Source organism: Fusarium vanettenii (genome assembly GCF_000151355.1).
Source record: "Fusarium vanettenii 77-13-4 chromosome 8 genomic scaffold NECHAsca_11_chr8_3_0, whole genome shotgun sequence".
Taxonomy (NCBI): domain Eukaryota; kingdom Fungi; phylum Ascomycota; class Sordariomycetes; order Hypocreales; family Nectriaceae; genus Fusarium; species Fusarium vanettenii.
In genome coordinates, this window is record NW_003315873.1 from 298,370 (window position 1) to 325,284 (window position 26,915).

The following is a 26,915-nucleotide window of genomic DNA, read 5'->3' on the forward strand; positions in this document are numbered from 1 at the left end:
GTTGCTCGAGATAGAGGCAGGGCCAAGGCGAGGCTAGGGAGATCTCGCAATCGAAGCTGAGCTTTCTTGATTCCATATCATTGACTGTGATGGATGGTGACGTCTGGTATGGTGCCACGGCTGTGATGTATGCCATGCAAGTCTTAACCTCGGAGGCTCGAGTCCGTTGCAATTTACCAATCCCTCGGCCAATTCATCCTACAGATGGTCTCTCACGGCATAATGCGATGCGATGCGTTCTGCTCTCAATTCCCTCACCGGCCCGCGCCGCGCCGTGCAAAAGTGTGGATCCCCACTCCGTCCCGGCACTTCGGTGCCGAGCGGATGCCCGGGGCGCCGGGGCCGTCGAATGAGGACCCGAACCTGCAAAGACAACACGACATGTATGCATTTTGTGCAGAGCGGGTATTTTTTTTCTTTTGGACATGCTGTGTACATATGCGAGGCTGTCTGAATGTGAGACGACTTGTGGGGAGAGAGAAGAGGGGGTTTCTGGGCGAGCATGGTTCTTATGGGGAGTGATATTTTAAATTTTGCATTTCTTCCTGATTTTTCTCTTGGACTGTCTCATAGATTCGAAAAGCTTGCTTTTGTGTTTGTGTTTGATATGACGACCCAGCACCCTGAGACGGAGATTGTGCCTGATGAGACAGTGGGTGGCTTGTCTGGGCACTATACCATAAATCACTGCTAACTCTGGGAATCGACAGTTGACTGAAGATGGAGAGTCTTCTCTTGGAGAGGTAAGCATTTGCTCATACAATTTAGCGTTGTGCTCATAGAATGCAGGAGACAGTCTCTTCGACTCAGAGTCTGAGTAGCTCCATCGTGGACTATAGACGCGAGAACGGAAGGACATATCATCGATACAAAGACGGGAGTGAGTCAATTAAAACCGCCTATACATTCTTAAAGGATTCAGTCAATACTTACAAGTCTAGAGTATAGCCTTCCTAACGACGAACTCGAAGCCGAACGACTAGGTATGCAGAACATGTAGCAACCGCGAACGCTGACTGACCTAGTCTAGATCTCCAGCATCACCTCTTTCTCCTTACTTTTGACGACAGTCTCGGTCTCGCACCGCCAAATAAGGCCAAGTCAGAGGTCAAGAGGGTTCTCGACTTGGGCACGGGCACGGGAATCTGGGCCATGGACTTTGGAGACGAGCACCTAGAAGCTCATGTAAATCATGCATGCCAAATGTTCTGGGTTAAATATTGAGATGTTGTGAGGTCGTTGGCGTCGACTTGTTGCCTATTCAACCTACCTTGTATGTTCCAATTTCCATCATCAAGAAGTTATGCTGACGTTCCAGTGTGCCTCCCAAGGTCGAGTTCTTCATCGATGATATCGACGAGGAGTGGAATCATTCTGCGCCTTTCGACTATACTCACAGTCGAATGATGACGTCGAGTATCGGAAACTGGCCAGACTATCTCAAAAAGATCTACGAGTAAGCATCTAAACCATCCTATCTTGCTGTTTCTAATACTCTCTAGCAACCTCAACCCTGGCGGCTACGTTGAACTCCAAGAAGCCGACCTCTTCCTCTTCTCAGACGATGGCACCCTCCAACCAACACAAGCCCTCCCCCGCTGTCTCCAACTCATGTACGAAGCCTCAGTAAAACCCGGCAGACCCTACCAAGAGATCCCCCCTCTCAAAGACATCCTCGCAGCAATAGGCTTCATAGACATCGTCGAAACACGACGTAGATGGCCAATCAGCACATGGCCAAAAGACAAGAGACTTAAAGAGCTCGGGGCCTGGAGCAGGGCGAATCTAGAGGGCGGACTTGAAGCGTTTACTATGGCACCGCTTACGAGGGCGCATGGGTGGAATGGAGAGAGGGTGACGCTGTTTTTGGTTGATGTTAGGAGGGAGCTGAATGATACGAGCATTCAAGCGTATTGGCCAGTGTAAGTTTGTCTGCTGTGCGTGTTGATCTTTGCTAATTGTGACAGGTACTCAATCTATGCAAGGAAACCCGAGGTTTAAAAAAGAGTACGTTGCTCAACATGAAGGAAAGATGCAGTTGTCATGACAATCAAGGTTGGTGTAGAGACATGATCAACTCGAAACTTGAGATCTGCAAAAACAGGCCATCAAAATCAAGCAACTCGTCAGCCATTCGCGGCCTTGATGCACGGCTTACGCATCTGTCCGTCGCTTGGGGAGGGATGCAGCTGCGGGGGTGTAGTGGTGTGTGTGTGTGAGTTGATGCATTCAAGCGGCGGGGGGGGGGGACTTTTGTAGGGGAGATATCCATGGAGATAACAACTTTTTGAGAGATTTGAAGAGTCAAGACGGGATTGATGGTTTTGAAGAATTGAAGATATGTGAGAATTATCATGATCATCTTGATACTATTAAATGAGATATATCTATATTAAAAATGCTGTCGTCCGTGGTCATTAAACAGTTGTTGGTCAATCCCTCCAAAACCTCATGCTTACCACCTCCCGCAAACAGCCATAGCGTGATCGGCTACAATCCTTACATGATCAGATAACATCCATTCCCAATCCCCAGCCAACAACCAACTTTTCTACTCTTCCCCTCTCTTATTTCAACCCCAGGATTTCCCTTTCTTTCTCTTGGGGCCACGTATGCTCTCGTGCCACGGCCGCAGCTCGCGCGAATAGAGTCACCCCACTGCCCGTGTGTTCCCAAATCAGCCCTACCAGCCCTACAATGCCCGCTCCGTACTCTGACAACCTCTACTCGGCCGACGATGAGTCCGAGGCCCTATCGCCTACTGATGGTTACTTCCACGCGTCGTCGGCGTCATCACGTCCTCGACCCCTGGTGCCGAATATCCTCGTAGAGGATCCTACCCTTGCGAGCCGCGAGTCCAAGGCGTGGGAGGCCGAGAGGGAGAGGCAGTTATTAAACAGTGACACCGCCGGTGAATCTTCTAGTGGTCATCAGGAGACTACACACATGTCTTCGCCTTTGATTCAGCACGAGGCTCCTCCTGCTTATTCACCTTCTTCGACGACAAATTACTCGACGTTTTCACCAATGGGTCAGGTTCAGGAACAGTTTCCGAGGGGAGAGGAGCAGCAGCCGCTTTTGAATCATGGACCTGAGTCTATGAGTAGTCCTCCTCATGAGGAACCATCACGATGGAATCGAGTCAAGACTTCTGTTGCAAAGACCAACATACGGAGAAAGTTTAGAACCATTCTTGGTACTTTTGTCATTCTATCCGTCATCATCATACTCCTCGGTATTTTCTTTGATGACTCTTCTAATGTTGGTCTCTTACTCCTCATGCATATATAGCTTTGCTAACTCTTACAGTGGGAACCTCCCGACTACATCAACGACGGCCCTATCGGGAGTCACGGCGAGTTCACATGGAATCCCTCACGGATCTGTCTCGACACTCCCCACAACTTCCCCAAGACCACGACGCCCGTGAAATTTGACCGTACGAGTAACCTCGAGATTGTACAGACGGTTCAAAGGGATCGTGGTCATAGAGGTGCAAGACCTCATGTCTCTGGAGAAGTCATCCTGCAACCTGCAAAGGATAGCTCGTCTGCGGCTATTGAACTGCAGGTCATCTCTAATGACAAGAATCTTGGGGTTCATGTTCATTTTGATGAAAAGACGCAGCTGTTCAAGATGATTACGCCGGATACGATAGACTGGGACTCGACTGAAGCACCCTGTATTCAGATCCGTGCAACTATCTGGGTACCTCAAAAGTCCATCATCAAAGCCCTCAAGATCAACACCATTCATCTCAACGTCGACGTTGAGACAGGCTTTGACTTGCAGGTTCTCAAGAGCACTGTAATCCACAGCGCTATTGGACACATCAACACGCCAGCCGTGGCCCCTAAGAAAGCAACAGTGCCTTATACGCTATCATCCCGCGAGATCAACATCCACACAGCCAGCGGAAAAGTCAAGGGATGGTATCCGCTCTACGACCTCCTCGACATTGACACCGTCTCTGGCGACATCACTGTAAACGTCGGACCAAAGCCAGCAGAAGGTGCAAAGCCAGCTTCCCTCCATGTGCACTCTGCTTCTGGACAAATTGAAGTTTACGAACCTTTGAGTCAACCCAAGGATTCACTCCCGCCTCGGGATTACATCGTCATCGTCGGTACGGCATCCGGAGACATTACCGCCGACGTAGCAGCAAGTTCCCACGCAAGATTCGAGTCTCAATCCGGTGATTTCAAACTCCGCATCCTCCCGGTTCTAGACTCATCAACAACCCCAGCGTTGGAAACAGACACAAAGAGCGGAACCTCTCAAGTAACAATACTAGAACCCTTCTGGACAACCGCGACTGGCGATGAGACACCGGCCTTGTCAGCTCTCAAGTCCAAGCACAACTCCATCAGCGGAACCATCAAGCTCCAGTACCCATCGTCGTGGGAGGGCCACGTCTCTGCGCAGACGGTCTCGGGGTCTCAAGACGTCCGCGGGCGAGGGTTGGAGGTGACGCACGAGGGCGGGCCGTTTTCTCGACGCACCCGGGGACGCAAGGGAGAAGGAAACTCGCAGATGGAAGTGATTAGCGTGTCTGGGGACGAGTATGTCTTGGTGGGTGAAGAGTGATGAACTGAGCATTAGGCGTTGGGCGGAAAAGGTAATGATTTGTGTGCAAGGCTTCCCAAGAGGGGCCAGATGAACCCGCTCGTTAGAAAGGATCGAGATAGCAATATCGCTCGTTGATGATTAATGGATTAATGAATGAGAAGAGAGGACACAAATGCATGCCTGCCTGCCTGCCCAGGGATTTGTTGGTCTTAGCTCTCTGCATCCAATGACTAGGTGCTGCTGTCTAGGCCAGCCCAGTGGAGAGAGAGGTACGGTAGGGTAAGGATTCCTTCTGCATCATGGCACCCATGGATTTGACACGAGTCACGAGTTCTGCAAGCATCGTCTTATAGTATTGGGTCGACTTACCGTACATATACATATACCTTACATCCATACCCAAGTACATACATGTGCCTACACCTACATCATGCAGCGACTACGTGGAAGAGTCTAATTACTTCGCAGCCCAAGCACGGCCTGGGTGATATGACAGTGCCAATGGCCCTACGGATACTTGTCACGGCATGCACAAGACACAAGCACAACTGGTTCAACAAGATGTGAATGCATTGCACAGATTCAAGATCAAGATTGAGTAAAGTTGAGAGTCCAACCAGTTCATGCGGTGATCCAGAATAACACATCTCTATCCTTATGTATATATAACCACCTGATCCCTTGACCATGAACTCGAGATAAATACACAACAGCCAACATAAAAACACAAGTGCCAACCTTGGGGGTAACATGAAATAAACCGACACAGAGGGCATCATCAAATGTGTCCAAGCATGGGGGGTATCCGCAGAAAAAAAGAAGAGGTGAAGAAAATCAGAACATATCGTCGTGACGCGTTGCAATAGAGAAAAGAAAATCGTTGCATATTGTCGAAGCACAGTCGTCCGTCCGTCTGGCGAGGCGAGATGAAATGAAGCGTTGTTTTCTCTCGCCTTCTTTTCCATGACATGCAGTCCGAGGTGACATTGACAGAGGACCCCGGAATCACTCCGGACGGTGACATTAATTGGAGATCTGCAGGCCAACGGTCGGATCATCCATCATAAGCCAGGGCAAGTCTCTCGTCCCGACGTTAGTGCAGGTTAGATACGTGATGCTGTCGGGGGTCCTTGAGGTTCCGCCCATGTCGAGCTCGAGGTTGCTCCCCATCAGAGGTCGGACGACTTCTCGAGCCATGGCCTTGAGCTCGTCGAGCCTCTTCTCGAACCGACGGAGGTTCTCTCGGCTGTACAGCTCCGGTGTCAACTTGAGAAACCTCTTGCACTCATCATGCCCGAGAAAGGCCGCGGGATTATTCGAGCCAAGGGTGCGGTATGCGCGACCGACAGAAGTCAGAGGCGGGGCGGCAGGGGGAAGAGTGGCGACGCTGCGGCCTCCATCGCGAGACGTTGGAGGTGCTGCGGCTGCTGTCCGCCGGCGTTGATCGGGCTGCGGCTGCTGCTGCTGCTGCGGCTGCGGAGAGGTGTTGTCAGCCACCCATTGGCGGAACAGGCTCACGGCCAGCCAGTCTAGATAATTGTTGCTTGGGCCGACACGTTCGCCGCGGCTGTTGGTGAGCCCGATCCGGAAGAGACGCCCCTCGACCCGGCCTACCGTCTCCTCGAGCTCCTCCACCTTGTCCTCGATTATGTCCAGCACCATGTCGGGCAGGGCTGCCCGCAGGCTGCGCTCTCCCATGGGCCACTGCCCGACGACGTGGATCAGCGCCTCCTGGAAGATGACCCTGCTTCGCGCTAGGAACCCCAGCCGCAGGTAGGAGATGGGGTATTTGGCGATTTGCTTCCACAGACGGGACTGGAACTGGAGCATGTGGTGGTCGACCCGCGGTCCCACCACTGCCAGGGCGTCGTACTGGTCCGCAAGGTTGAGGAGGCTCTTGCATTGCACATATGCATCTGCGACGTTGACCCCGTCTAGGTTGGGCGGGTAGTTGTAGAAGATCCGGAAAAGGTTGTCGTAGTCGCGGAGGAGGTCCTCATCGGCCTGGGAGAGCGTGGGGGCTGGAGGTTGGTTTGAGGATAGGCTGAGGTTGGCGACGGAGCGGAAGAAGCCATTCGCGGTTGTCGAGTTGGAAAGCGATCGAGAGTGCGAATGTGAGAGCTTTGTGCGGGCGAGCGAAGATCGTGACTCTCGAGAGTTGACTGTGGGTGGTGCCGAGGCAGGTCCAAAGATGGACTGATTGGATTCTTCTCGTTCGTCTCTCTGAACCAGCATGGGTATGTCATTGGGACCTGAGCCTCGGTCCAGCTCATATCTCCATCTCTTCCTGGGCGGCGTCGCACCTCCCAGCAGGGACGACGAGGTGCCATCGTCGCTACCATTGAGGCTACTGCCGTCCTCGCCGATGCGGGACAGCTCGTTGCCAGCAGGCAGAGCTCGGGCGCGGGACCACTCGTTCGAAGTGCTGGCCTCAAAGAAACCGCTGGAGCGCGTCAAGGTATGGCGATGAAGAAGGTAGCGATTCTGAACGGGCGCGGCGCCGGGTGCGGTTTCTCGGGCGGTGATTATGATCTCGACGTCGCCGCTGCTCGCAAATACGGGAAAGTCATTCTGGGGCGCGTAAGAGGTTCCGCCGGCGTGGGAGCGATTGTAGCGCTTCGTTCGCGAGATGGATTGACGAGAGACGACGGACGACGGACCGCGGCGGGAGAGCGACGACGAAGCCGGCGGCTCGAGTGTGGAGACCATGAGTACGGTCGGATGCGGATGCGCAGCGCAAAGTGCAGCGGGTTGTTGATTGTGATGTAATGTTTGTTTGTTTGTTTAGCTTGCCGAACTAGACTCGAGGGATAAAAGAGGATTGCGGAGAAGGGGAGTTAGAGGAGAAAGAATAGATAGAGTGATTATGGCGGGAGGCGAAGTCGGTGGTGGGTTCAAGTTAGTCAGGCTGGATGTATCACATGGGATCCATCCGCTGGAGGTTTGTTATTGTCGAGGAGAGTGATTGATTGATGCGCAGACTTCATTCAGGCAGCTTGAGGTTGAGTGTCAAGAGAGACAATGTTTTGCGGGAGTGACCGAGATGAGACGAGACAATGATGAGAAAAAAGAGGAGGATGTGCAAAACAAATAAACAGAATGTCTGGCACTAAGAAAGACAGACACGACGAGACGAGACGAGACGAGACGGATGGACTGGAAAAGAGGTGCTGCACGGAGATGCAGAGGGAGGGTTGCAGAGAGGAGGAGTGACAAGGATGGGGGCGTGAATACCTAATGGATGGGTGGAGGTAGAGGCCGTGGCACGAGGACACGGCAAAGGAGGGACAAAGGGGACAAGAGAGTCTTTAATGTCCAATCCATATCAACATCCATTACCCATCCCATGCATAGTCATAGTCATAGTCATTCCCATGCGTGCCTAACTTTGGATGCAGACAGAGCGGAGAGTGCTTTATTCTGTCACGCCCTAGTGTTCCAAGAATGAGCTATCCACCACTTCACCACTGGCTGCCTCTGATTGTGCCTTGTGCCTTGTGCCTCGGAGACAAAATCACGCCCCCTTGTAGACCAGGATGTTAAGTGCCCCCATGTTCTGTTACCGACGACTCGGCCACCGTTGGGAATCCATGGATTTTACGGAAACACACACCGCGTTCTTTTTCTTTTACTCTCTTCCATAAATAATACGCCCTGCAATTATTCCCCTGCATGCTTTCACTCTAGACCCGCCACTGACGTACCTACCGTACCTCTCACGCTGCACACTCGAGTCACTCATTCACCCACGCCAAGATTACTCCATCCCAAACCACAAGGAAACTCAAAAACCCTCAGGAGCCGGGGAGCATGGGTCACTTTTACTCTTTGACTGTAGTAATTTTGCTCGGCCTCACCGCCTTGGCCAGATGACCGACTCTAATACAACCTCAAGTCAATTGATTGATTGCACGAACCATCTCCACTGATCGTCTGCTGCCCCATTCTCTCGTCTAAATCTATACATCTGCTTTGCATATTCTATTCTCATTCTAGTCAAAGATGAATGTAAATCCAACTCTTTAAATTTCCAGCCCAATTCTTCACCATGCCTGACTCCACATCCCAATCATCAACGCCCAACCCCGTCCAACAAATCAGAAAACGCCAGAGAACAGAGAGTTCATACCCAAGAAGACGCTCAGTCACTGCCTGCACTGTTTGCCGCGGCCGAAAGAGCAAATGCGACAACAAGAGGCCATCATGTAGTTTCTGTCTCAGCGTAGGCGCAACCTGCGTTTATGAGGAGCTGCGTTCGGATTTTTCCAAGTACGAAATCTGGATAAGAGACGTGGACTTGTAACTGAATGTCGTAAATAGTTATGATTCGGCAAGTTTGCACATTATTAATCGGCTTGATTATCTGGAGAGGCGTATGGAGGAGCGCTTCGATGGACTTGCAAGTCAAAGGTGGGTTAATCACATACATTCGTGGCTAAGGTAGCTAAATGGTCTACCAGAAACGGCATGCCTGAGGAAACCTTTGTAAAGCCCTCCGTCTTTCCTACAGCACAGTATCCAGCTGCAGAAGGAATCCTCGAATGGCCCGTCTTTGAGGGACTTGGACTACAACTCCACGGTCGATCTCTAGCTTTGATACACCAAGACAACCACCAGTTTCCTTCCAATCCAGGGGCCTCACCCGTCGATTCAAGAAGTCATGGCCAAATGCAAAGCTCAGCCGGTGCGGATATTTTCAAAGATGCCCTTCCAAGCTCTTTAGTCATCGAATCAGCCATAAAGGATTTTCTTGCCAATGTCCACACCAAGAATCCCATTCTGGACCCGACAACTCTCGCTGAGGCTGCTAAGGACTGTATTAAAAATGGTATTGGGAACTCTGTCCAGGCTGCCCTCGTTGTAAGTACCTTTTTCAAACTCAACTCGTTTCTTTGTCACTTACAGTTCAAAGCTCATTGCGTGTGCCCTTGGAATCATCTCGGCACCCTACACGCCCTCAAGCTTTGATAAGTATTCCCCAGTGAGCCCTAATAAAGTTGGCACTTCAAGACAACTGGGAGAAAGCTGCTTCGCCAGATGTCGAACAATACTCAGTAATCAACCGCTGTCTTTGTTATCGACGCAATGTCACTTCTTCTGTGGCGTGTATGAGATGTACTCGATCCGGCCAGTCGATGCTTGGCTGCAGTTTAGTCAGGCAAGCCTTCAACTGAAACTGCATATCCAGTCGAGATCTTTCTCGCCCAACGAGTTTCAGACAGACGAGGGACGGCTGCTTCAAAGGCTATACTGGTCTTGTATGCAGTCAGAATGGTATGTTTTCTAACTCATGAACAATATATAATATCTAACCCTTCCAAGTGAATTAGCAAACGAACTTCGCGTGACGAGTTCCGGACTCGAAGATCTCCCATTCCCCTACGCCTTTCCGCATCCTCCAGAATCTTCCACTTCCCCTGCCGAGTTGGGTGATGAATCACCTGGGAATCGCTCCCAGCTGAACAGTTGGATGTATTATCTCTCAGAAACGTCGTTGCGACGAATCGGTAATGAGATCATCTGGAATCTGTATGACCAGTCGCCCACAGCCTGGATGAGGGACATTGTCACTACGCAGAGACAAGCAGAACAGCTTGACCAGAAAGTAACAGCTTGGTAGGCGACACAATGGTATTTGTTTTCGAGTAGCCACTGATTTTGGGATCATAGGGTTAACAACCTACCCAAAGCTCTTCGGGTTGAAGAACCGATATTCGAGTCAAGAAACGAGCTCGGTCTACACGTGAGAAGTCGCTACCTCACAAGCCAAGCCTGGATCTTTCAACCATTCCTCTACTTCATGATCCACGCACCCCAAACCGAGATTCTCAAGCACAGAAAAGACATTGAACCTCTGGCGTTTACCTGTCTGGAAGCCTCAATGGGGATGATCAACGACGCGACCCACCATCATCGACACCACGGAACTTGGTACACGGCTCGCATCGCCTTTGGAGCTGCCTTGTGTCTCCTTGCTGCGGCGAGGGTGAATTCTATAGCTATGCCGCCGGGGTGGAAGGCTTCTGTTCAGCAGGCGATGCATGTTTTGAGTCGTTGGAGCCCGGAGTCGAGGAATTTGCAGGTTAGTCTTGAGATTCTGAGGGCGGAATGGGATGCGGTGAGCGAGTAGCTAGTAGGGGAGGTGAATATCTCTTGAATATGGAGCTATAGATATATATTAATACCCTGGGCTGAGTATGAAGCTATGCCGTCACTGTTCTTCTTGATACTGTGCCCGAAGGCCCTTGGCGACGTCATTGATGCCAATAAAGTCAAGTTGTCGTCCTATCGTAGCCCATTCAACCACGCTCTACTCATCCGCCTTGGACAAGTCCCTCTCATCAATGTGACTGACATCTCCAAGCTCAAGTTTCGTGGCCTCTCTCGCAGCCCCAGCAACATCCTGTCCATCAAACAACTCACTAATCTCCTCCAAAGAACGGCCTTTCGTCTCAGGAAGAAGGAACCAGTTCGCAACAACAGAAACAGCTGTGATACAGCAGAAGAGGATGTAGTACCGCCAGCCAATAGCATCAAGTGCGATAGGGTTTACAAAAGACAAGACCACAAGTGAGCCATACACAATACCAAGCTCAAGACTTAAGCCCTTGGACCGGATTGAGTACTGTAGAATCTCGGTTGGATAAGCAAAGACAAGAGGGGTGTATGCCAAGTCGTAATGGAAGAAGTAGACAAAGATGAAGACAATAACTGCGACTCCCAGTCCGCTCGAGTTTTCGATAGTGAATCTGGCTGAGCATATGGTCCAGATGACGAATGAAATGAGCATGCCGGTACCGGACCAGTTCCAGAGAGTTCGTCTACCAAGACGGTCGACTAAGAATGCTGCGATGATTGCGGCGACAAAGTTGAAGAGTTGGAGGAGACCGTTGATCAGTGTCTGAGTGTCGGGGTCTTTGACTCCGACGGTGTCGAGAACTAGAGTAAGGTAGAACGAGACGACGCTGTTACCCTGTTGCACATGTTAGCCTGACTTTAACCTAGGAGATAATCTAGCTACTTACAACCCACTGAGAAAAGAAGCCTAGTAGACAGGTGATCAAGGTTCGCTTCCTATTGCCAGGGGTTGCCACAAGGGCGGTCCACTTGACACCTTCGGCTGCCTTGTCGATCTCGAGAGCTCTGGTGATCTCGTTCATCTCAAATGTGACAAGGGGGTGGTCCTCGTCGCCGCCCGTGTGGAATGTCGCGAGAGTAGCCCTGGCCTCGTTGCTTCGATCGTTTGCGATAAGCCATCGGGGAGACTCAGGGAGCTTCCACCACTAAAGAGCACATTAGCCTCTTGTCTCAGTCGGGTTCAAGTTGTGGAACTTACAAATAGGAGCTGGAGGATTGGAAGACCACCTTGCAAGATGGAAGGGCCTCTCCATGCCCAAACACTGTCCGGCATGTGCTTTTGCAAGCCATAGGTGCTCCAAGCAGCAATAATAGACCCAAAGTAGTAAAAAGTCCAGAAAAGAGCCGTGTAGATACCACGATGAGTAGGATAACACAACTCAGATATAAGCATCGGGCTCGGCTGGATAATGGTAATTGCACCCACACCCACTAACACTCGTGAAGCTACAAACATGCCATAGTTGACCGCAGCAGCTTGGATGACCGAAGCGAGAGTGATGACGACACCACCGAGGAGGAGCGTCTTCTTTCTGCCGATCTTGTCGGAGAGGAGACCGCAGAGAGGCAGGGCGAGGATGGAACCGAAAGATTGGGCGGCGTTAACGAAGCCTAGAGTGTGACCTTTGGGATTGTTGAAGTCGGTTTTCCATGATGGAAGTGCTTGGAGTCCGTTCATCAAAGAACCTGGAGATGTTAATGTTAGAACGGAATGAGTTTGGTATAGGAGAGTTACCGTCAAAGCCGGCCACGGAGGAGGACATGAGTGGGATCAGGAGTAATAGATTGAGCTTCAGGAGATGTGGAACGCGATACCAAGGCTTGGAGTCACGGGGAAGCACTTCTGTTAAAGCATGGCCCGAAGGCTCGTTGTTCTTCTTAAGGCCCATTGCGTAGAGATGCTGGCTGAAGATTCGAGTGTTGAATATTCGTCTGAAGGTGCAGCAGAATGTCTATTATATCTGCAACATGCATGCGGGGCCCCACTGTTGTTACCCCAGCTCCCCCGGGTTAGATTTTCGCATTATACTGTCTTGTAAGCTCGAGTGTTGGTCCAGAAACCTAGCTTTGGTTCGAGGAGAGTCGGCAAGCAATGACTTGGACTAACATCCTCCTCGGGGAGAGTCGGCAAGCGTCTTTTGACCCCTGACAGCCCAATAGGAGCTCTGAGATCGCCGTTCGTGATCCTAGCACCTTGGTGGATCTCTGTTCGGGGAGCGTCGGCAAGCAACACCATGCTAGGAGCTACACTACCAATGTTGCGAATAAGGGCTTGATATTTGAGGCAAATGAAGAAATTTATGTGGGGGACCCCTTGAAGTGATTCCTTGACTATCAAGTCACAAGGTCTGGAAATCCTTTCGATAAAATGTGACCCCTTCCATCTCCCACCACTTCGGACAGAACTAGCCCGAACCAACTACTCCTTCTTCAAGCCTTCAAGCTGCATAGTCTGCGCAAATAAGATTACTTCTCAGTGAATGAGAGTATTGTTTGGTAGCTTGTGAGAAGGTCTCATTGACAACTTAACACGCACCCCCTATTCGTACCCTCAGCTACGTTACACCATGGGCAGCCTGCATTTTACAACGCCGTCCCGGGAGAAACTTCTCCAAGACATGACCACTAGCGAAAAGATAGCCTTGCTATCAGGTAGTAGCACCTTGTACTATCTTTTTATCTTCACTAACAGACTAATAGGTGTTGACTTTTGGCATACGGCTGGCATCCCACACCTCAACCTCCCCAAACTTCGCATGTCGGATGGCCCAAATGGCGTTCGGGGCACCAAGTTCTTTGACAGTGTTCCAGCTGCCTGCCTACCTTGCGGGACGGCCTTGGGTGCGACGTGGAGCAGGGAATTGATGAAGGAGGCGGGAGACTTGATAGTTCGCGAGTGTCATGCCAAGAGTGCTCATGTTTGGCTCGGGCCTACGGTCAACATCCAGAGGTACGTCAACGAAGGGCATCAACCAACATCTGAAAGTTGTTGACAAGGGTGAACTTACAGAAGTCCCTTGGGAGGACGAGGATTCGAGTCCTTCTCTGAAGACCCCCTTCTCAGCGGGATCATGGCCGGTGCCGTAATCTCAAGTGTCCAGAAGGGCGGCATCGCATCATCTCTGAAGCACTTTGTGGCGAATGACATGGAACACGAGCGAACTCTCGTAGACTGCCGCATTAGTCAACGAGCACTGCGTGAAATCTATCTCCTCCCTTTTCAGCTGGCCATCCGGGATGCCAACCCCTGGGCCCTCATGACGGCGTACAACAGGGTCAACGGCACCCACATGTGCGAGAACGCCGAGATACTCCAAGACATCGTCAGAAGAGAGTGGAACTATGATGGTTGCATACTTAGCGACTGGTTTGGAACGTACTCGACAGTCGAGGCCATAAACGCCGGCTTAGACCTTGAGATGCCAGGTCCAACTGAATGGAGAGGCAAAAAGGTGTCGACTGCCATGAGTGTGGGCAAGATAAGCAACGACACAATCAACCAGAGGGCATCTTCTGTCTTGAAGCTTATTGAGAGGTGCTCCAAGTCGGGGATCCCAGAGTCGGGCCCCGAGATTTGTCTTGACTCTGAGAGTGGCCGCGATGTCTTGAGGAGGTTGGGATCTGAAAGTATAGTTCTTCTCAAAAATGAGAGAAACATTCTGCCTCTAGACAGCGCAAAGAGTGTAAGTTTGCAAGGTCTTAATAGTTTCTCGCTTGATGTTAATAAATACGCAGCTGGCAGTCATTGGGCCCAACCTGAAGAAACCCTTCTTCTGCGGCGGAGGATCAGCATCACTCCGCCCTTACCGCTCAGTATCCATCCTCGAGGGACTAAACGCCCAATTAGAGAAGCCAGTTCAATATGCTGAAGCCTGGCGGATCTACAACATGCTGCCAGTTCTGGGGGATCTAGTCCGGAGTCCAACGAGCGGGAAGCTCGGCCATTTCTTGATGAGCATCTACAGCTCACCGCCATTGGAGGACAAGCACACTCTGCTGGAAACATTCGAACTTGATGACACAAATGTTGTCCTATACGACTATAGCAACGCTGCTACCCCTGACAACGTTCTCTTTGCTACCATCGAAGCCGATTTTGTGGTTGAGCAAGCCGAGACGTATGCATTTGGCCTCACGGTTGCCGGTACAGCCAAGTTATACCTCGATGATAATCTCATCGTTGACAACGCAGAGAAGCAGATTCGAGGAGAAAGCTTCTTTGGGTCGGGTAGTGTGGAAGAGATTGGGTACACTGAACTTGAGGCTGGCAAAGTGTACCGTCTTAGAGTCGATTTCGGCAGCGCTGCAACCTCCAACCTCAACAAAGCCGGAGCACCAGTCTTTGGAGCTGGCGGTGTACGCATTGGTTGTGCCCCTTGCGTTGATCAAGGATCGGATCTTGACAAGGCCGTGGAGCTGGCAAAGACAGTGGATCAAGTTGTGCTCTCTGTTGGCTTGGGCCCTGAGTGGGAGTCTGAAGGTTCAGATCGTACTGAACTTGGACTCCCTGGACGACAGGCCGAGTTGATATCAAGAGTATGCGCCGTCAACGGAAACGTTGTCGTTGTCATCCAATCCGGCACTCCTGTCTCGGGACCATGGAACGAGGTTCCTGCTGTGGTGCAGGCGTGGTATGGCGGCAACGAGAGCGGCCACAGCATCGCCGATGTTCTCCTGGGCAAAACAAGTCCATCTGGGAAGCTGCCACTTTCTTGGCCAATGCATATCGAGGATACGCCTGCTTTCCTCAGCTACAGATCTGAGGCTGGAAGATGCTACTACACCGAGGATATCCACGTTGGCTACCGTTTCTACGAAAAGACCAAACGACCTGTTCAATGGCCGTTTGGACACGGTCTCTCGTATGCTTCTTTCGAGCTGGATCACTTGACATTGACCATGGATGGATCCGGCCTTGACAGTCAGTTACACATCTCAGTCACTGTAACCAACACTTCCACCATAGACGGCAGCGAGACCTGCCAGGCCTACGTGAAGCGGATCAGCGAGTCAAAGGTCTCGCGACCCATCAAAGAACTGAAGGGATTCACCAAGGTCTTTGTTCCGGCTGGAGAGACAAAGTTGGCTTACATCACCATCCCTCTCAAGTATGCCACGAGTATCTGGGACGAGACGTCGGGGACTTGGTTGATGGAGAGCGGGAGCTTTGAAGTGTTGGTTGGGAATAGCAGCGCACTTACTCCGCTGTCAAGTCTTTTTCACGTGGCGACCTCTTTGGAGTGGAAAGGCATATGAGAGCTAGAGTTAGATAGGATATTGATGAATAGATGAATCCGAGAAAGCCAACGTGTAAGAGGAAGTCAGGATAGCCGGTGGTGATAGCGGATGAGCACTAACAATACAGCGGCCCCACCATCCACCCCCGCCGGGATTCGCAAACCCGACCGGACCAACCTCCAGTTCCGAGATCACCACTTTTTTTTTAAAACCACGATCTTCAGCTTCGCACTCCCTGCCCGAACCAATTGCTATCTCGTATGGCCAATCACGGCTCAGAGCTCCCTCGAGGAATATGATGGAATGACTACGGCAGCTCACGTCTTTCACCATGCCCCTCGGCCCATCTCCATCGCCGAGTTTAGAGATGCCGTCGACGCTGTGTGCCGACCGCGATTCCCCGCGGCCCGGTCTGCCAGGCCTCAGCGCGTAGGCATGTTGCTCTACGACGTTTAATTGAGTGTCTGTACTGATTAATGGGCTAGTTCTGGCCATCAGCGGAGGCGTTGATTCTATGGCCCTCGCCTATCTCACCTCTCGCATGCTCCAGACCTTCCGCCGCGCAAAGATCGCCGACAATCCTGCCCACGGCGCCCTTGCCGTCGTCATCGACCACAGACTGCGCGATGAGAGCACCGAAGAGGCTATGCAGGTCGCAAAGGAGCTGAGGAAGCTCGACCTCAAGACCACCGTCACGGCACTCGCCTGGAAGGAGGAGAAACGCAATGGTCTCGATCCCCGCAAGCTCCCGAACCTCGAGGGACTTGCTCGAACGTATCGATACCGAGCTCTCGGGAACCACTGCAATTATCAAGGCGCTACGAGTCTCTTCTTTGCGCATCATCGAGACGACCAATACGAAACGGTTTTAATGCGATTGCTTGGAGGACATGGATATCGAGGGCTACAGGGGATACGGGAGGCAAACTCGATCCCCGAGTGTTACGACATGCACGGTGTATACAAGAGCGGTTTGATCGATGACCAGCGTAATCAGTCCCCCTTTCTCAGTTTTAGGCCGCCTATACGGGAAATGAGGCGCCTACGATCCATATTTCGAGACCAGAAGAAGGCCGAATCATGGGACGGCTTCAAACCCTTTGGCGGAACAGAACTTATTGAGCGATACCCGGGACACAATCCTACGGAAAGGGAACCTAACCGGCCCTTTCTCAAGCCGCTGGAGATCGAAGATGGAGGGGTCACGATTTACAGGCCGCTGCTTGAGTTTGACAAGGATAGGCTCATCGCCACCTGCGAGGCAAACAATATCCCCTGGGTTGAGGACCGGACTAACAAGGATCCTACTCTGACGACACGGAATGCCATCAGATACCTGGTCCGGAATCATGAGCTCCCGAAAGCTCTGCAGAAGCCTGCTATCCTAGCCTTGGCCGAAAGGGCAAAGCGAAGAACCAAGCTTGAAGAAGCTGAAGCGCATCGCTATCTCGTGCGAGAAGCCATCATCAAGGATTTCGACCCAAATGCTGGAACTTTGTTGATTCAGTTTCCCAACTCACGTCCTTTCAAGGGGCGGCGCAAGAGGCGATCATTGAGTCCAGAGAATGAACTACGAAAGGAGCATCGGAGACTCATTATGGCTATTGCAGTTCGGAAGCTGATAGACTTTGTCACTCCCGAGTATCATTTACCACCACTGGCTAACCTCGATAACGTCGTGAATCGACTCATCCCTGACCTGGCTCCTAACCCGAGCCCATCCCCCCCAAAGGCTTTTGCCATGTCCGGTGTCTTGTTTGATCCGATAGTACAAGGAAACTCAGTCAAGTGGCTCCTCTCCCGAGCTCCTTACACATCCAATCAACCTCTACCTATGGCAAAGCTGTTTGGAGTTCTGGACCATCGTGTTCGCTTCGACAAGGAGGAGGCCAAGCAGATTGCCGAGGCCAACCCTGGGTCCCGCATCATGGGCTGGAAGAGGTCCAAGATGTTTGATGGCCGCTACTGGGTTCGGATCGGATACAACAATCGCCCTTTGTTTCTTGTGCAGCCTTATCGAGCAGAACATGCCAAGGCTTTCCGTAAGGCGCTACCCCCCATGCGGAGGGCTCGGCTTGAAAAGCTGCTTAAGCACTACGCACCGGGCAAGATCCGATATTCCTTGCCGGCCATGTACGGCGTGGAACGCGAGAGGGATCACTACTCGCAGCATGTGACAACTACGTTGACGCTACTGGCGCTACCGTCGCTGGGCATCCATATCCCCGGTCTGGAGCGGTGGGTCAAGTATGAAGTTCGGTACAGAAATGTCGACAAGACCCTGCTGGGACATCACCCCAGGGGAGAGAGGACGTCTCATTCGTATTACCGGCCGCTGTTTGGGCCGGCGCGGAGACAGAGGTTGAGGTTGATGGGCAAGCATGGACCTCGGCGATGATCATGTACAACATGTATGACTATGTAGCATATGGAGACTAGGATACCCTCGGTTTGTAAATTATGCATGGATTTGAGACCAGGTAGTGATTATGAGGTGCATGTGGGATATGTCAGAGAGTCAGTTGGGGTGGACAAAAGACGTCACTTGACAGGGCAGACGGAGGGACGTGTGACTAGACAAGAAGCCGTGTTGTTTCTTCGCCTCAGAATAACTCATCTGTGAAAGGCAAGCCCTATTGTAACGTCAATCTACCAACCCAGGTGAATCAAATTCCCAACATGACTGCACTTTCGCAGGGCTGTCAACCCTCACCGAATGATTGGATCAAATCTCCCATCGTCGTCCAAAACACCACGAAAAATACGTTCAAAAATACCAAAGTATGCCATTAAAAAATAGCATCAAACACTCATAGTGCGTGACTCACCCCTCGCAATGACTCGTTTAATTCGCTGGCTCCAATCGGCTTGCCATCCAAGCTCCGCTTTGAGTCATCTCGTGACAACGTCAAGAGTCGACCTTTTACTTGACGTCTGAAACCAATACCCTTGATCCTTGAATGGCATTGGCTGAGGGTAAAAAAGATGTCTGTGTGGTTGGGCTAGGTAGTGAGGCGAAGCTCTGTTTGGGCAGCGGTCCATGTAAGCCCGTGAATGAGGTGAGGGTAGCCCTATGAACCGCGGTGACGACACATGATTTCTTGGGAGAGGGAAAATTTTCTTATATAAATAATAAATGAGATGGGTGTTCTTCTGTTTTAGAAAATCAAGCTCTGGCTTCATTCTTTGGTTGTGTTTCGTTTCTCTTTCCAAGTCAGCATGATTCTCCAAGCCCCGTGTCAGTTCCTCCGTCTCGGCCGAATAAATAAGCAAAGACCGGCCAAGGAGGAAATCATCAGCCCTCTCTTACTGCTGCCTAGTCCTTCTCCTTTTCTCTTGTCCTTTCTTTTTCCTCTCTTTTCCCCACCGAACGTAACAAGACCTGCGTCCTGCTTCCCTTCCGAGAACCTCCTCGTCCATACCCAATAGCCAGACTCGTTATGAAATATCGCTGATATGCTTGAACCGAAACCTCCACCATTTGACAAAATATTTGGATGATACCATGAATCATTCTGCCCTTCCCATGCTTCCTCCATGTATCCCGGGTTACCGGGCACTAACCTTGGTAGATCCCCCCCGACCGAATGATATGCCACCCATGCCACGGGACCCCCAGGATGAACGCGACGAACCGATGAAATGATGAAACGCAAACGAGAATCATGCCTGCTTGATTGAAAGCCATAACGTAATGAGTTGCCCGGCACCGAACCCGGGTTCCGAGACCGATCGCCGGCCGAGACGGAACTCCACCGGACGGAGAATAAGTGGGCATCGGCCCCGGATCGACGACGGACCGTTGACGTGAAACGTATAAGAGCCACCGAGAAGGCTACCGGTAATATCCCTGCGGGCCACGATCTCGACCGGACAGACGACGACGATGCGAACGATTGACCTCGGCTTCCACCACAACCTCTTCCTCTTGACCTGGTCGCCAACCAGCAGGGTAGAGATTTGGAATCTGCGGAACCTCGTGAAACCTCTTTGCCCATTGGAACACCTCCTCAGAGATCAACCCATGTTGATAAACATGATCGAGAAAGAAAAAGTCAGGCCGCATCTGCTCCCTCGAACATCCATGACGAAAATGCCCAGCGATATGTCTCATGCGCTCCCGAAAGCACACCTCGCGATCCTCACGACTTTTCGAAACGGCCTTGAAGCGCGGTACGTCGTTGCAGAACCAGCACATGCTGACGCGGGGAAGGATGTTGTTTAAATGGTCGTCGACAATGTGTGAGATCCAACTCTCCTCATCGTCAGGGTCAAAGAGGGCGTCACATGTTTGGAAGCCAACGAACTCGCAGACGAGGAGGGATGTCGTGGGTAGGGATGGACGTTGTCGATGTGGTGGAGGAGGACCGTGAGGAGGAGGGGCAGTGGAGATGGATGTGCTGGTTTGGAAGCAAGACGACATGTATGTTGAATTGCTCCTGATGGACCTGTTGAAACTGCGAGGGGAGGATATGGCAGTGGGCTGATCCGAGATCATCAGACTGGGAGGATAATGGCTCGCGGGAACGGCAGGGAAAGCATCTCGAGTGAGTTGCATACCCTTGTGGGCGTTGAATTCACCGAGGAAGTCATTCACATCGGCGCAGAGGTCAGAAGCAACCATGTTGGAGAGAAGAAAGGGCTTGAGGTATGTCGTTCGTCTCACGATGATGAATGACAGCAAGTGCAGGCACACGGAAGCGGTACCCGAGTGAGCAGACCAGCTGTGATACCAACAAGACAATGATAAAGTTTGATTCAAGACCACAAGGGTTGGGAAAAAGAAGCTGGCGGGATGAGAATGGGAAAGTCAATCTACTTATTCCCCCCTCTTGCTGCTAACAACGCCGAGCGTCAGCACCAACAAGGCCAATTACGAAAAACCTCGAAACATTTGACAGCTCTTTCTCGACGAACCGTCGGCCGCCGGCCCCCAAAATCGATGAACGGCGACACACCAAAAACGACAGCGAATGCAGTGAAAGACAAGGGTCAACGGACGTGCATCAAGATTATTTGAGTGAACGACCACGGAGGATGATACCTCTACTGGGAAAAGTCAAGCTTGCGTGTGTCACCATACCCAACTCGGTGGTGTCGATGTGGCTAACTCGCCCGGACAGTATGGAGGGATGCGTCACAAGACACTACACGAAGCTTCTTTTGGGATACAAGGGGGGGAGGATACCAGAGCGGGGGAGTCCAAGAGACCCTGAAAAAGTGAGAGGGTTGAGGCTCAAAATGGGGTCACAGCAAGGATCAGATGCTTCTGTCAATATCGGGGTTTGGTGTGGAATGACCCTACTCTGTTGACGTGGGGTGGTGGTTGTCAGATGGCTTCCTTTTTTGACGAGGTTTGGAGTTGGATGAGTTGGCTGTGAAGGATGCTAATCGACGGATAGAGCTAGACTCGTTCATGACCGGAGAATCGAGACGATATCAATGCCGACCTTGAATCGAGAGTTTCTTTGCCCTCCGAGGTACAGACGAATGCTCGAATTGCGATACCCATCCCACTTCTACTGCACCCTCGGCCCCGAGTCCCCATCGCCAAGCAGGCTACAGCAGATTACATCTTTTCCAACAAGAGCCATCCCGTGAATGCAAAAAGGATGATGCTGCGTTGGCCGTTGTTGCATGGGAATGGATATTGTGGGGAACAGGGCGCCGTCCTCAGCCCTATGGTGGCAACGGGGACATGCAATGCCAATCCATTGCCAGACAGAGAAGGTGTCTGTGCAACGGTAGACGGACATGCCGAACGGTGCGGTGGTACAGTTGATGGAGGATATTCAGGGTTAGACCAATTGAATCTCATACGGTCATGATATGATGTCGTAATCTTAGCTATGTGATGATGCAAATGGCCAATTCGAGTCATGTCTTGTAATTCGTGGATATCATCTGTATCCAACTCTTGATAAATCTGTATATCAGTTGTGAATTTAAATCACAACATCTGGGGTATAAGTAAATCCATCTCAAGAACTCATCCGTCCTGATGGAAAGCTGTATCCGGTTTCTCCATGACAGGAGATATCAACCTTTTAAAGTAAAGCAGCCGACGAGGAGCTCATGTGATCCAACATGATGTCCTACTCAGGGCTACACAGAACCCTCGCCTTGACTATGATGTTCCGGAACTGCAGGTGTCCGCCATTCTCGTCACCGTGCTTGATCACGCCGGGGAATGCGACACAGCAAATCTCCCTCTCTGCCAATGCTTCTTCATCCTCGCCGCCTAGATCTTCCATCGTCTCGGGTTCAAACATGACCCGTTGGTGAGGTAGCACCGCTGGCATATGCACTCGAAGCACTGCTTTTTGGACCACGAGTAGGCGTGCCAGCTCAATAGAGTTGTTTACAAGGACACGTAGTCCGCTGTCACGCGCTTCAGATGGTGATGTGCCACATAGGGCATCCAAGATGCGTGTGATTCGGGCGAGTACAGCTTCAGTGAGTGATGAAATCGACTCATCAAGAACTGTCGAATCTCGTCGAAGCAAAGCAAGGGTTGATGATCGCCATTGGTTAATAGCTTCATCAGAAGATGCTAAACAAGTAAGCATTGAGCTCCGAGATCTACAGGGGGACGAACCGTATGAGTATAGCATCTTCTCCATCTGTCGAAACTGCTGAGTCTGTTCACTCGAGAGACCGACAAAGTAGGCGTCAAACACCATCTCGACCAAGATCCTCGATACGATGGACTGCAAGAGGTGTACCTTGGCTGTTGATGCCAGGTCTTCGTACATGGGCACGAGGTCATTAATCTCGGCCAGCGTCGCCTCGTCCAGCTCGTCCAGCCCTGCTAGGAGTTAGCAAGCTATTCATGCCAGCAACAGCAAACGTCACTCACTTATCTTGGCTTTTCGAAAGTTGACAATGACCCAATTTTGCAGGCCATTGCCCAACCTTGCCATCCCATCCCCGAAAACCTCATCGCAAGTTTGTCCGTCTGTTCGTGTGCTGTTGCTCACCCACTCCTTCAGCCCTCTTACCTGTCCCCTCAACCCCCGAATCTCATTATCTCGTTCCTTGAGCTCTCGGCGTAAAACCTCCCATCCCTCGCGGAGCTCTTCTCGCTCGCCCTCCCTCACTTCGACCTCGGCGCGTAGCAACCGCAGCTCCGTGTCGGTTCGCAGGAACTGTTGGTTGAGCGCACTGTGCTTGGCCTGCCAAAAGGTGGCCGTCTCGCTCTCGTTCTGGCTCAACTTGTCCAGCTCGCGGTGGAACTCGCGCTCCATAATGCCCATTTCTTTTTCCAAGTATGCAATCCTTTCGTCCTTGTCCTTGAGGGCGGCCTCAAGCTCACGCTCTCTTTCCTTCTTCTCCTTCTTCTCCCTTCGTTCCTTGCGCTCTTTCTCGCGGTCTTTATCCTTGATACTACCGCTCCTCGTAGCAGTAGCATCCTTCTCTTTGCGTTCCGTCAGCGGCGCACCGCCCTCGATGTTCTCTTCAGGGCTCGAGACGGTGTTTGCTGCCATGGCGGCTCGTGGAGGGAGGGCGGGCATGCTGTTTCGGTTGGGATTCGATACGCCGGTGCGCAGGGTGTGGGCGGAAGAGTTGCCGGGCCCAGGACGGCGTTTCTCAGAGGTGTTCATGGTCGTGAGGAGGCGGAGCTGCGGAGGGGATGACTAGGCTTATGACGGACGGTGGAGGATGGTCAAGTCGTTCTGGTGGCTGAGTCGGAGGCCAGACGAAGCTGGTTCCGCATGGTTGCAGTCGTCAAGTACACGTAGGTAGTGGAAACAATTGTATGAAGGAAGGATAAAACAATCCAGGGGTTATGAGACGTTGACGGGGATGCGCCGTTGATGACGTCCGCTGTTGAGTCGGTGCCTGGGGAGCTGGAGCGTAGTCAAATCATCACGTAACCTCCGTCAGACACTGAAGGCCCCCGGAACCCCGGGGATTTTAGCGGCCGTGGCGGGGCATGTAAGCGTTCCCGCCGGCCTATCTCCCGCTCTCATGGACGAATTTGCGATACATTGCAACGTTGAAAGAATTATGCGCATTATTCAAGTTGGAGGGTGTTGCTTCCAAAGGACTAGCATTTAATTGAACTCACTTTTGATCAAAATATCGGCCAATCGATATCAGATCAATTCCTTGCTGCCTTGCTGCGGCCAATCTTACGCGCAACCACAACTAGGCTCCCGTGATATGGAAATCGTAACGAGATGAAAAATCAAAAGGCTCATGTGTCTTCAACACCATCGTGGCTAGATGCTGATAAATCCAATCTCGGATATGCCTCTAAAGCCGCCAGGCTACAGCTTAAAACTCGACCTCGGCCTCAACCTCGTACGCCTCGTCATCCGTCCCCTCAATCTTCTTTGCGCCCATCCGGCACAGCGTCACCTTTTCGAGAGGCATATTCTCCATCCAGACGTAGTCGTCGTACCGACTGACCATGTCCTGCGCGTCAATCGTCAGCTTCTCGCGTCTCCGTCCCCGCCCATTCTTGATGTAGATGGTGTTGATGACAGTTGCGTGGAGCAGCAGCGGACGGCTGTCCTCGGCCATGAGCCCGGCCTCCTGAAACGTGTTCTTTATCTGCTCGCAGAACTTGTAGAGTATTCCCTCCGTATCAACGGGGGGTGCGTATAGGACTGAAGTCTTGGATGGTGTTTGCATAGCGTGTAAGCCTTGAAGTGTTATAGAAAGCGGTCCCTCTCTGGCAGTAGAGCTGTTCTCTGCAGAAGCAAGGCCCATTTGGACAGCTCTACTCTGTAGAAAGGCTTTCCTCGCATTGGAAAGCATATCTCGTAGTCGTAGGCTTTTCAAGACCTCTGTAGCTTGTTCGATGCCATCATCCTTCAAGCTCATGACACCCAGGGTCAAATGCATCGTGCCTGGAGGGCGAACCGCATCAGGCGGCACCCCGAAACTCATGGGACTGGTGACATCTGCCTCGAAAGCAGCCAGGCTCCTGTAAAGCTGCGGACCTGCCAGGGGTATACACACAAAGTGTGTTGGAGCTGCCCTAGCTGGTTTGGGCGGCATTGTTAAACGGCTCGATCAAGGGAGTGGCGTTTTGTTCCCTCCGAGAAAGGCTTCTGAGATGGCTCAGGGAACGGGCTGATTGACCTTGAACCAAGTTTGTATACCCGTTACTCTGGATGAGATTGAGGATGTGAAAGAGAGAGATCGAGTCTTCAGTTGTGCGAGTGTAGTCTAGGCTTGTCTGCCTATATGTGCCAGCCTCAAAGCTCCGAGGCTCCTGTTTAGCTTGGGATGACGTTAGATAAATGAGAGAGAACAGAAAAAGTCCCGCATCTAACGATAGAAACCTGAAAGTATCTACCCCTCGATAGCAGGTATAGAATATCCTTTGATGTAACTGACATGTGGTTCCGCAAGCCAAAGCCCTTCACGGGACAATCGTCATAGGAGACACTAGAAATGTATATTGACGTACCTTCCACGTATTTGATGCTGTAAAACGGAACTCGAGAGTCGCACACGCCGTATCCGGTGTCGGTTCGTGTCACGCTGACCGTTGGGATGATGTCAGGTCTTGGTGTTGTGAAACGCTGCCCAATTCGTCCACCGTTGGTAAGCTGTCAGGGAGCCTACCCCACAATTACTTGGGCTTGGGCTTTGAGACCGTTCAGCAACAGGTGCCCATCCAGAGACTTCTGAATTCTCCCCATCCATCTTGATGTCTGTTAATAACTGTGAACAGTCGATGTCAGAATCCTGAGCCCAACTCATACCGGACTGCTAGCCACGTTCTCATGACCCCTAGCAGGAATGCTGGAAAAACACCACCCTCGTGATACTGACAAGTAGTTATCCAACATCAATCTTGTCATGACGGCCGAAAGGGGCTGGGTGAAGACTGCTACGTACAAGGCCATTGCCACCTGTCACAAGTATATCTTTTGAAATAGTTTTCAATTCATCGCGGGGCACCCTGGCCCTTTTCCGCGCCGTCTGTGCAATGCCTCTCCTTATCCTTCCTTGACTTGGTCTGCCACGCCGAGTCTCAAGCCTTTTCAATGGCAGGGGTATCTGCCTCAAATCACCCTCAACCTTTTCTTCCCCTTGCTCTTCAACACAATGAGGGGTTTGTCGAATCGAAATCGTCCGCTCCAAAGACATTGGCAGAGGTTCTTGGACGGAACGTTGCGTCCTGAACCGGTTGCTGCCCCGATACTAATATCGCGAATGCCACTCGTCTCTTTCCAGCATCTCCATGTGAAAATGTTGCTGCTTTAGTCATTCTTCTCGAGCCCATCGTAATATTTTCTTAAAGCTTTCTCGACCTCGGCGTAATCCTTCTTGACTGCATCGAAGGCTGCCTGGATGCCCGCGAGGCAAACCTGTTCGTCGGGTTCGGGGGTTCCGTCAACATTCTCATGCTTTCCGTATCGTTGAATCTTTTCACAGCCGTCTCTGACCTTGACGAGTCCTAGCGTCGCCGATGAGCCCTTCAGGAAGTGACCCAGGGAAGACAGGTTGTCAAGATCTCCTTTCTCCCTGTTGGCAACACCGGAAGGCAAGTGGTTAGCCATGACCCCGCGCGTACAAGTATCGATGCCAACCATGTGCAAGCCGAAAGCCTAGCAAATGGTGATTTGAAACTCACAAAGCTTCGTCGATCTGAGTGAACGTCTCTTCGGCCTGCTCAAAGAAGCCAAAGACAATAGATGAACTGAAATCGTGATCATCGGGGTCGTCCATCTCAAGAATCTGGCTAAAGGTAACCATGTCAACACCGTCACCGAGGTCAGAGCCCTCGTTGAGCTGTATTGGCTTGTCAGGGACTACACTGGGACTCAATCTTGGAACAGAGCCCACATACCTTATTATCCTCAGCTGGTGACATTTTGTTGGTGGGTATCTCTATGTGTTCCTATAACAGAGGGGTATATTGACGTGGATGGAGAGGAACCGTGCTAGAAGCTCCGGAACAACAGCGTGGGGCCGGCGGAGGATAACGATCCACGGGTAGAGAGGGA

General features: G+C 51.5%; 11 protein-coding genes across 11 annotated transcripts; 5 read left to right on the forward strand and 6 right to left on the reverse strand.

The window, feature by feature from the left end:
* Positions 1 to 720: 720 nt before the first annotated feature.
* On the forward strand, positions 721 to 2,001 carry NECHADRAFT_95723 (uncharacterized protein; the record flags this gene model as incomplete). The annotated part of the gene is made up of 8 exons (XM_003048260.1): positions 721 to 743; positions 783 to 880; positions 942 to 983; positions 1,031 to 1,185; positions 1,236 to 1,273; positions 1,319 to 1,456; positions 1,503 to 1,922; positions 1,968 to 2,001. The coding sequence occupies 8 exons, from the start codon at positions 721 to 723 to the stop codon at positions 1,999 to 2,001; spliced, it is 948 nt and encodes a 315-aa protein (XP_003048306.1).
* A 696-nt stretch (positions 2,002 to 2,697) lies between these two features.
* NECHADRAFT_47830 (uncharacterized protein) lies at positions 2,698 to 4,587 on the forward strand (the record flags this gene model as incomplete). Its single annotated transcript, XM_003048261.1, has 2 exons — positions 2,698 to 3,261; positions 3,310 to 4,587. The coding sequence occupies 2 exons, from the start codon at positions 2,698 to 2,700 to the stop codon at positions 4,585 to 4,587; spliced, it is 1,842 nt and encodes a 613-aa protein (XP_003048307.1).
* Positions 4,588 to 5,637: 1,050 nt separating this feature from the next.
* On the reverse strand, positions 5,638 to 7,203 carry NECHADRAFT_12569 (uncharacterized protein; the record flags this gene model as incomplete). Its single annotated transcript, XM_003048463.1, has 1 exon — positions 5,638 to 7,203. A coding segment is annotated over one exon (1,566 nt), but the record flags the coding sequence as incomplete, so codon positions are not given.
* A 1,414-nt stretch (positions 7,204 to 8,617) lies between these two features.
* On the forward strand, positions 8,618 to 10,699 carry NECHADRAFT_84015 (uncharacterized protein; the record flags this gene model as incomplete). Its single annotated transcript, XM_003048262.1, has 6 exons — positions 8,618 to 8,838; positions 8,890 to 8,979; positions 9,030 to 9,429; positions 9,482 to 9,843; positions 9,892 to 10,185; positions 10,240 to 10,699. The coding sequence occupies 6 exons, from the start codon at positions 8,618 to 8,620 to the stop codon at positions 10,697 to 10,699; spliced, it is 1,827 nt and encodes a 608-aa protein (XP_003048308.1).
* Positions 10,700 to 10,780: 81 nt separating this feature from the next.
* NECHADRAFT_95726 (uncharacterized protein) lies at positions 10,781 to 12,596 on the reverse strand (the record flags this gene model as incomplete). Its single annotated transcript, XM_003048464.1, has 5 exons — positions 10,781 to 10,879; positions 10,925 to 11,542; positions 11,595 to 11,852; positions 11,906 to 12,393; positions 12,443 to 12,596. 5 exons carry the CDS (start codon positions 12,594 to 12,596, stop codon positions 10,781 to 10,783), a joined length of 1,617 nt encoding a protein of 538 aa, XP_003048510.1.
* Positions 12,597 to 13,274: 678 nt separating this feature from the next.
* Positions 13,275 to 15,963, forward strand: NECHADRAFT_84017 (uncharacterized protein; the record flags this gene model as incomplete). The annotated part of the gene is made up of 4 exons (XM_003048263.1): positions 13,275 to 13,359; positions 13,408 to 13,657; positions 13,718 to 14,390; positions 14,443 to 15,963. The coding sequence occupies 4 exons, from the start codon at positions 13,275 to 13,277 to the stop codon at positions 15,961 to 15,963; spliced, it is 2,529 nt and encodes an 842-aa protein (XP_003048309.1).
* Positions 15,964 to 16,248: 285 nt separating this feature from the next.
* NECHADRAFT_47816 (uncharacterized protein) lies at positions 16,249 to 18,343 on the forward strand (the record flags this gene model as incomplete). The annotated part of the gene is made up of 2 exons (XM_003048264.1): positions 16,249 to 16,382; positions 16,444 to 18,343. 2 exons carry the CDS (start codon positions 16,249 to 16,251, stop codon positions 18,341 to 18,343), a joined length of 2,034 nt encoding a protein of 677 aa, XP_003048310.1.
* A 773-nt stretch (positions 18,344 to 19,116) lies between these two features.
* On the reverse strand, positions 19,117 to 20,569 carry NECHADRAFT_101389 (uncharacterized protein; the record flags this gene model as incomplete). The annotated part of the gene is made up of 1 exon (XM_003048465.1): positions 19,117 to 20,569. The coding sequence occupies one exon, from the start codon at positions 20,567 to 20,569 to the stop codon at positions 19,781 to 19,783; it is 789 nt and encodes a 262-aa protein (XP_003048511.1). The 3' UTR covers positions 19,117 to 19,780.
* A 1,286-nt stretch (positions 20,570 to 21,855) lies between these two features.
* Positions 21,856 to 23,681, reverse strand: NECHADRAFT_63053 (uncharacterized protein). The gene is made up of 3 exons (XM_003048466.1): positions 22,805 to 23,681; positions 22,544 to 22,753; positions 21,856 to 22,498 (listed from the first exon to the last, which is right to left on the reverse strand). The coding sequence occupies exons 1-3, from the start codon at positions 23,547 to 23,549 to the stop codon at positions 22,041 to 22,043; spliced, it is 1,413 nt and encodes a 470-aa protein (XP_003048512.1). The 5' UTR covers positions 23,550 to 23,681; the 3' UTR covers positions 21,856 to 22,040.
* Positions 23,682 to 24,225: 544 nt separating this feature from the next.
* NECHADRAFT_84021 (uncharacterized protein) lies at positions 24,226 to 24,954 on the reverse strand (the record flags this gene model as incomplete). Its single annotated transcript, XM_003048467.1, has 1 exon — positions 24,226 to 24,954. The coding sequence occupies one exon, from the start codon at positions 24,952 to 24,954 to the stop codon at positions 24,226 to 24,228; it is 729 nt and encodes a 242-aa protein (XP_003048513.1).
* A 1,214-nt stretch (positions 24,955 to 26,168) lies between these two features.
* NECHADRAFT_84022 (uncharacterized protein) lies at positions 26,169 to 26,782 on the reverse strand (the record flags this gene model as incomplete). Its single annotated transcript, XM_003048468.1, has 3 exons — positions 26,169 to 26,433; positions 26,543 to 26,700; positions 26,759 to 26,782. The coding sequence occupies 3 exons, from the start codon at positions 26,780 to 26,782 to the stop codon at positions 26,169 to 26,171; spliced, it is 447 nt and encodes a 148-aa protein (XP_003048514.1).
* Positions 26,783 to 26,915: the final 133 nt, after the last annotated feature.

Excerpts from the sequence above, each read along its gene's own strand:
- NECHADRAFT_63053 (XM_003048466.1), bottom strand. The coding sequence starts at position 23,549 with ATGAACACCTCTGAGAAACGCCGTCCTGGGCCCGGCAACTCTTCCGCC. Across the intron at positions 22,754-22,804 it reads CTTTCGAAAAGCCAAGATAA|GGCTGGACGAGCTGGACGAG; the intron begins GTGAGTGACGTT and ends AACTCCTAGCAG. Across the intron at positions 22,499-22,543 it reads GAAGATGCTATACTCATACG|CATCTTCTGATGAAGCTATT; the intron begins GTTCGTCCCCCT and ends TTACTTGTTTAG.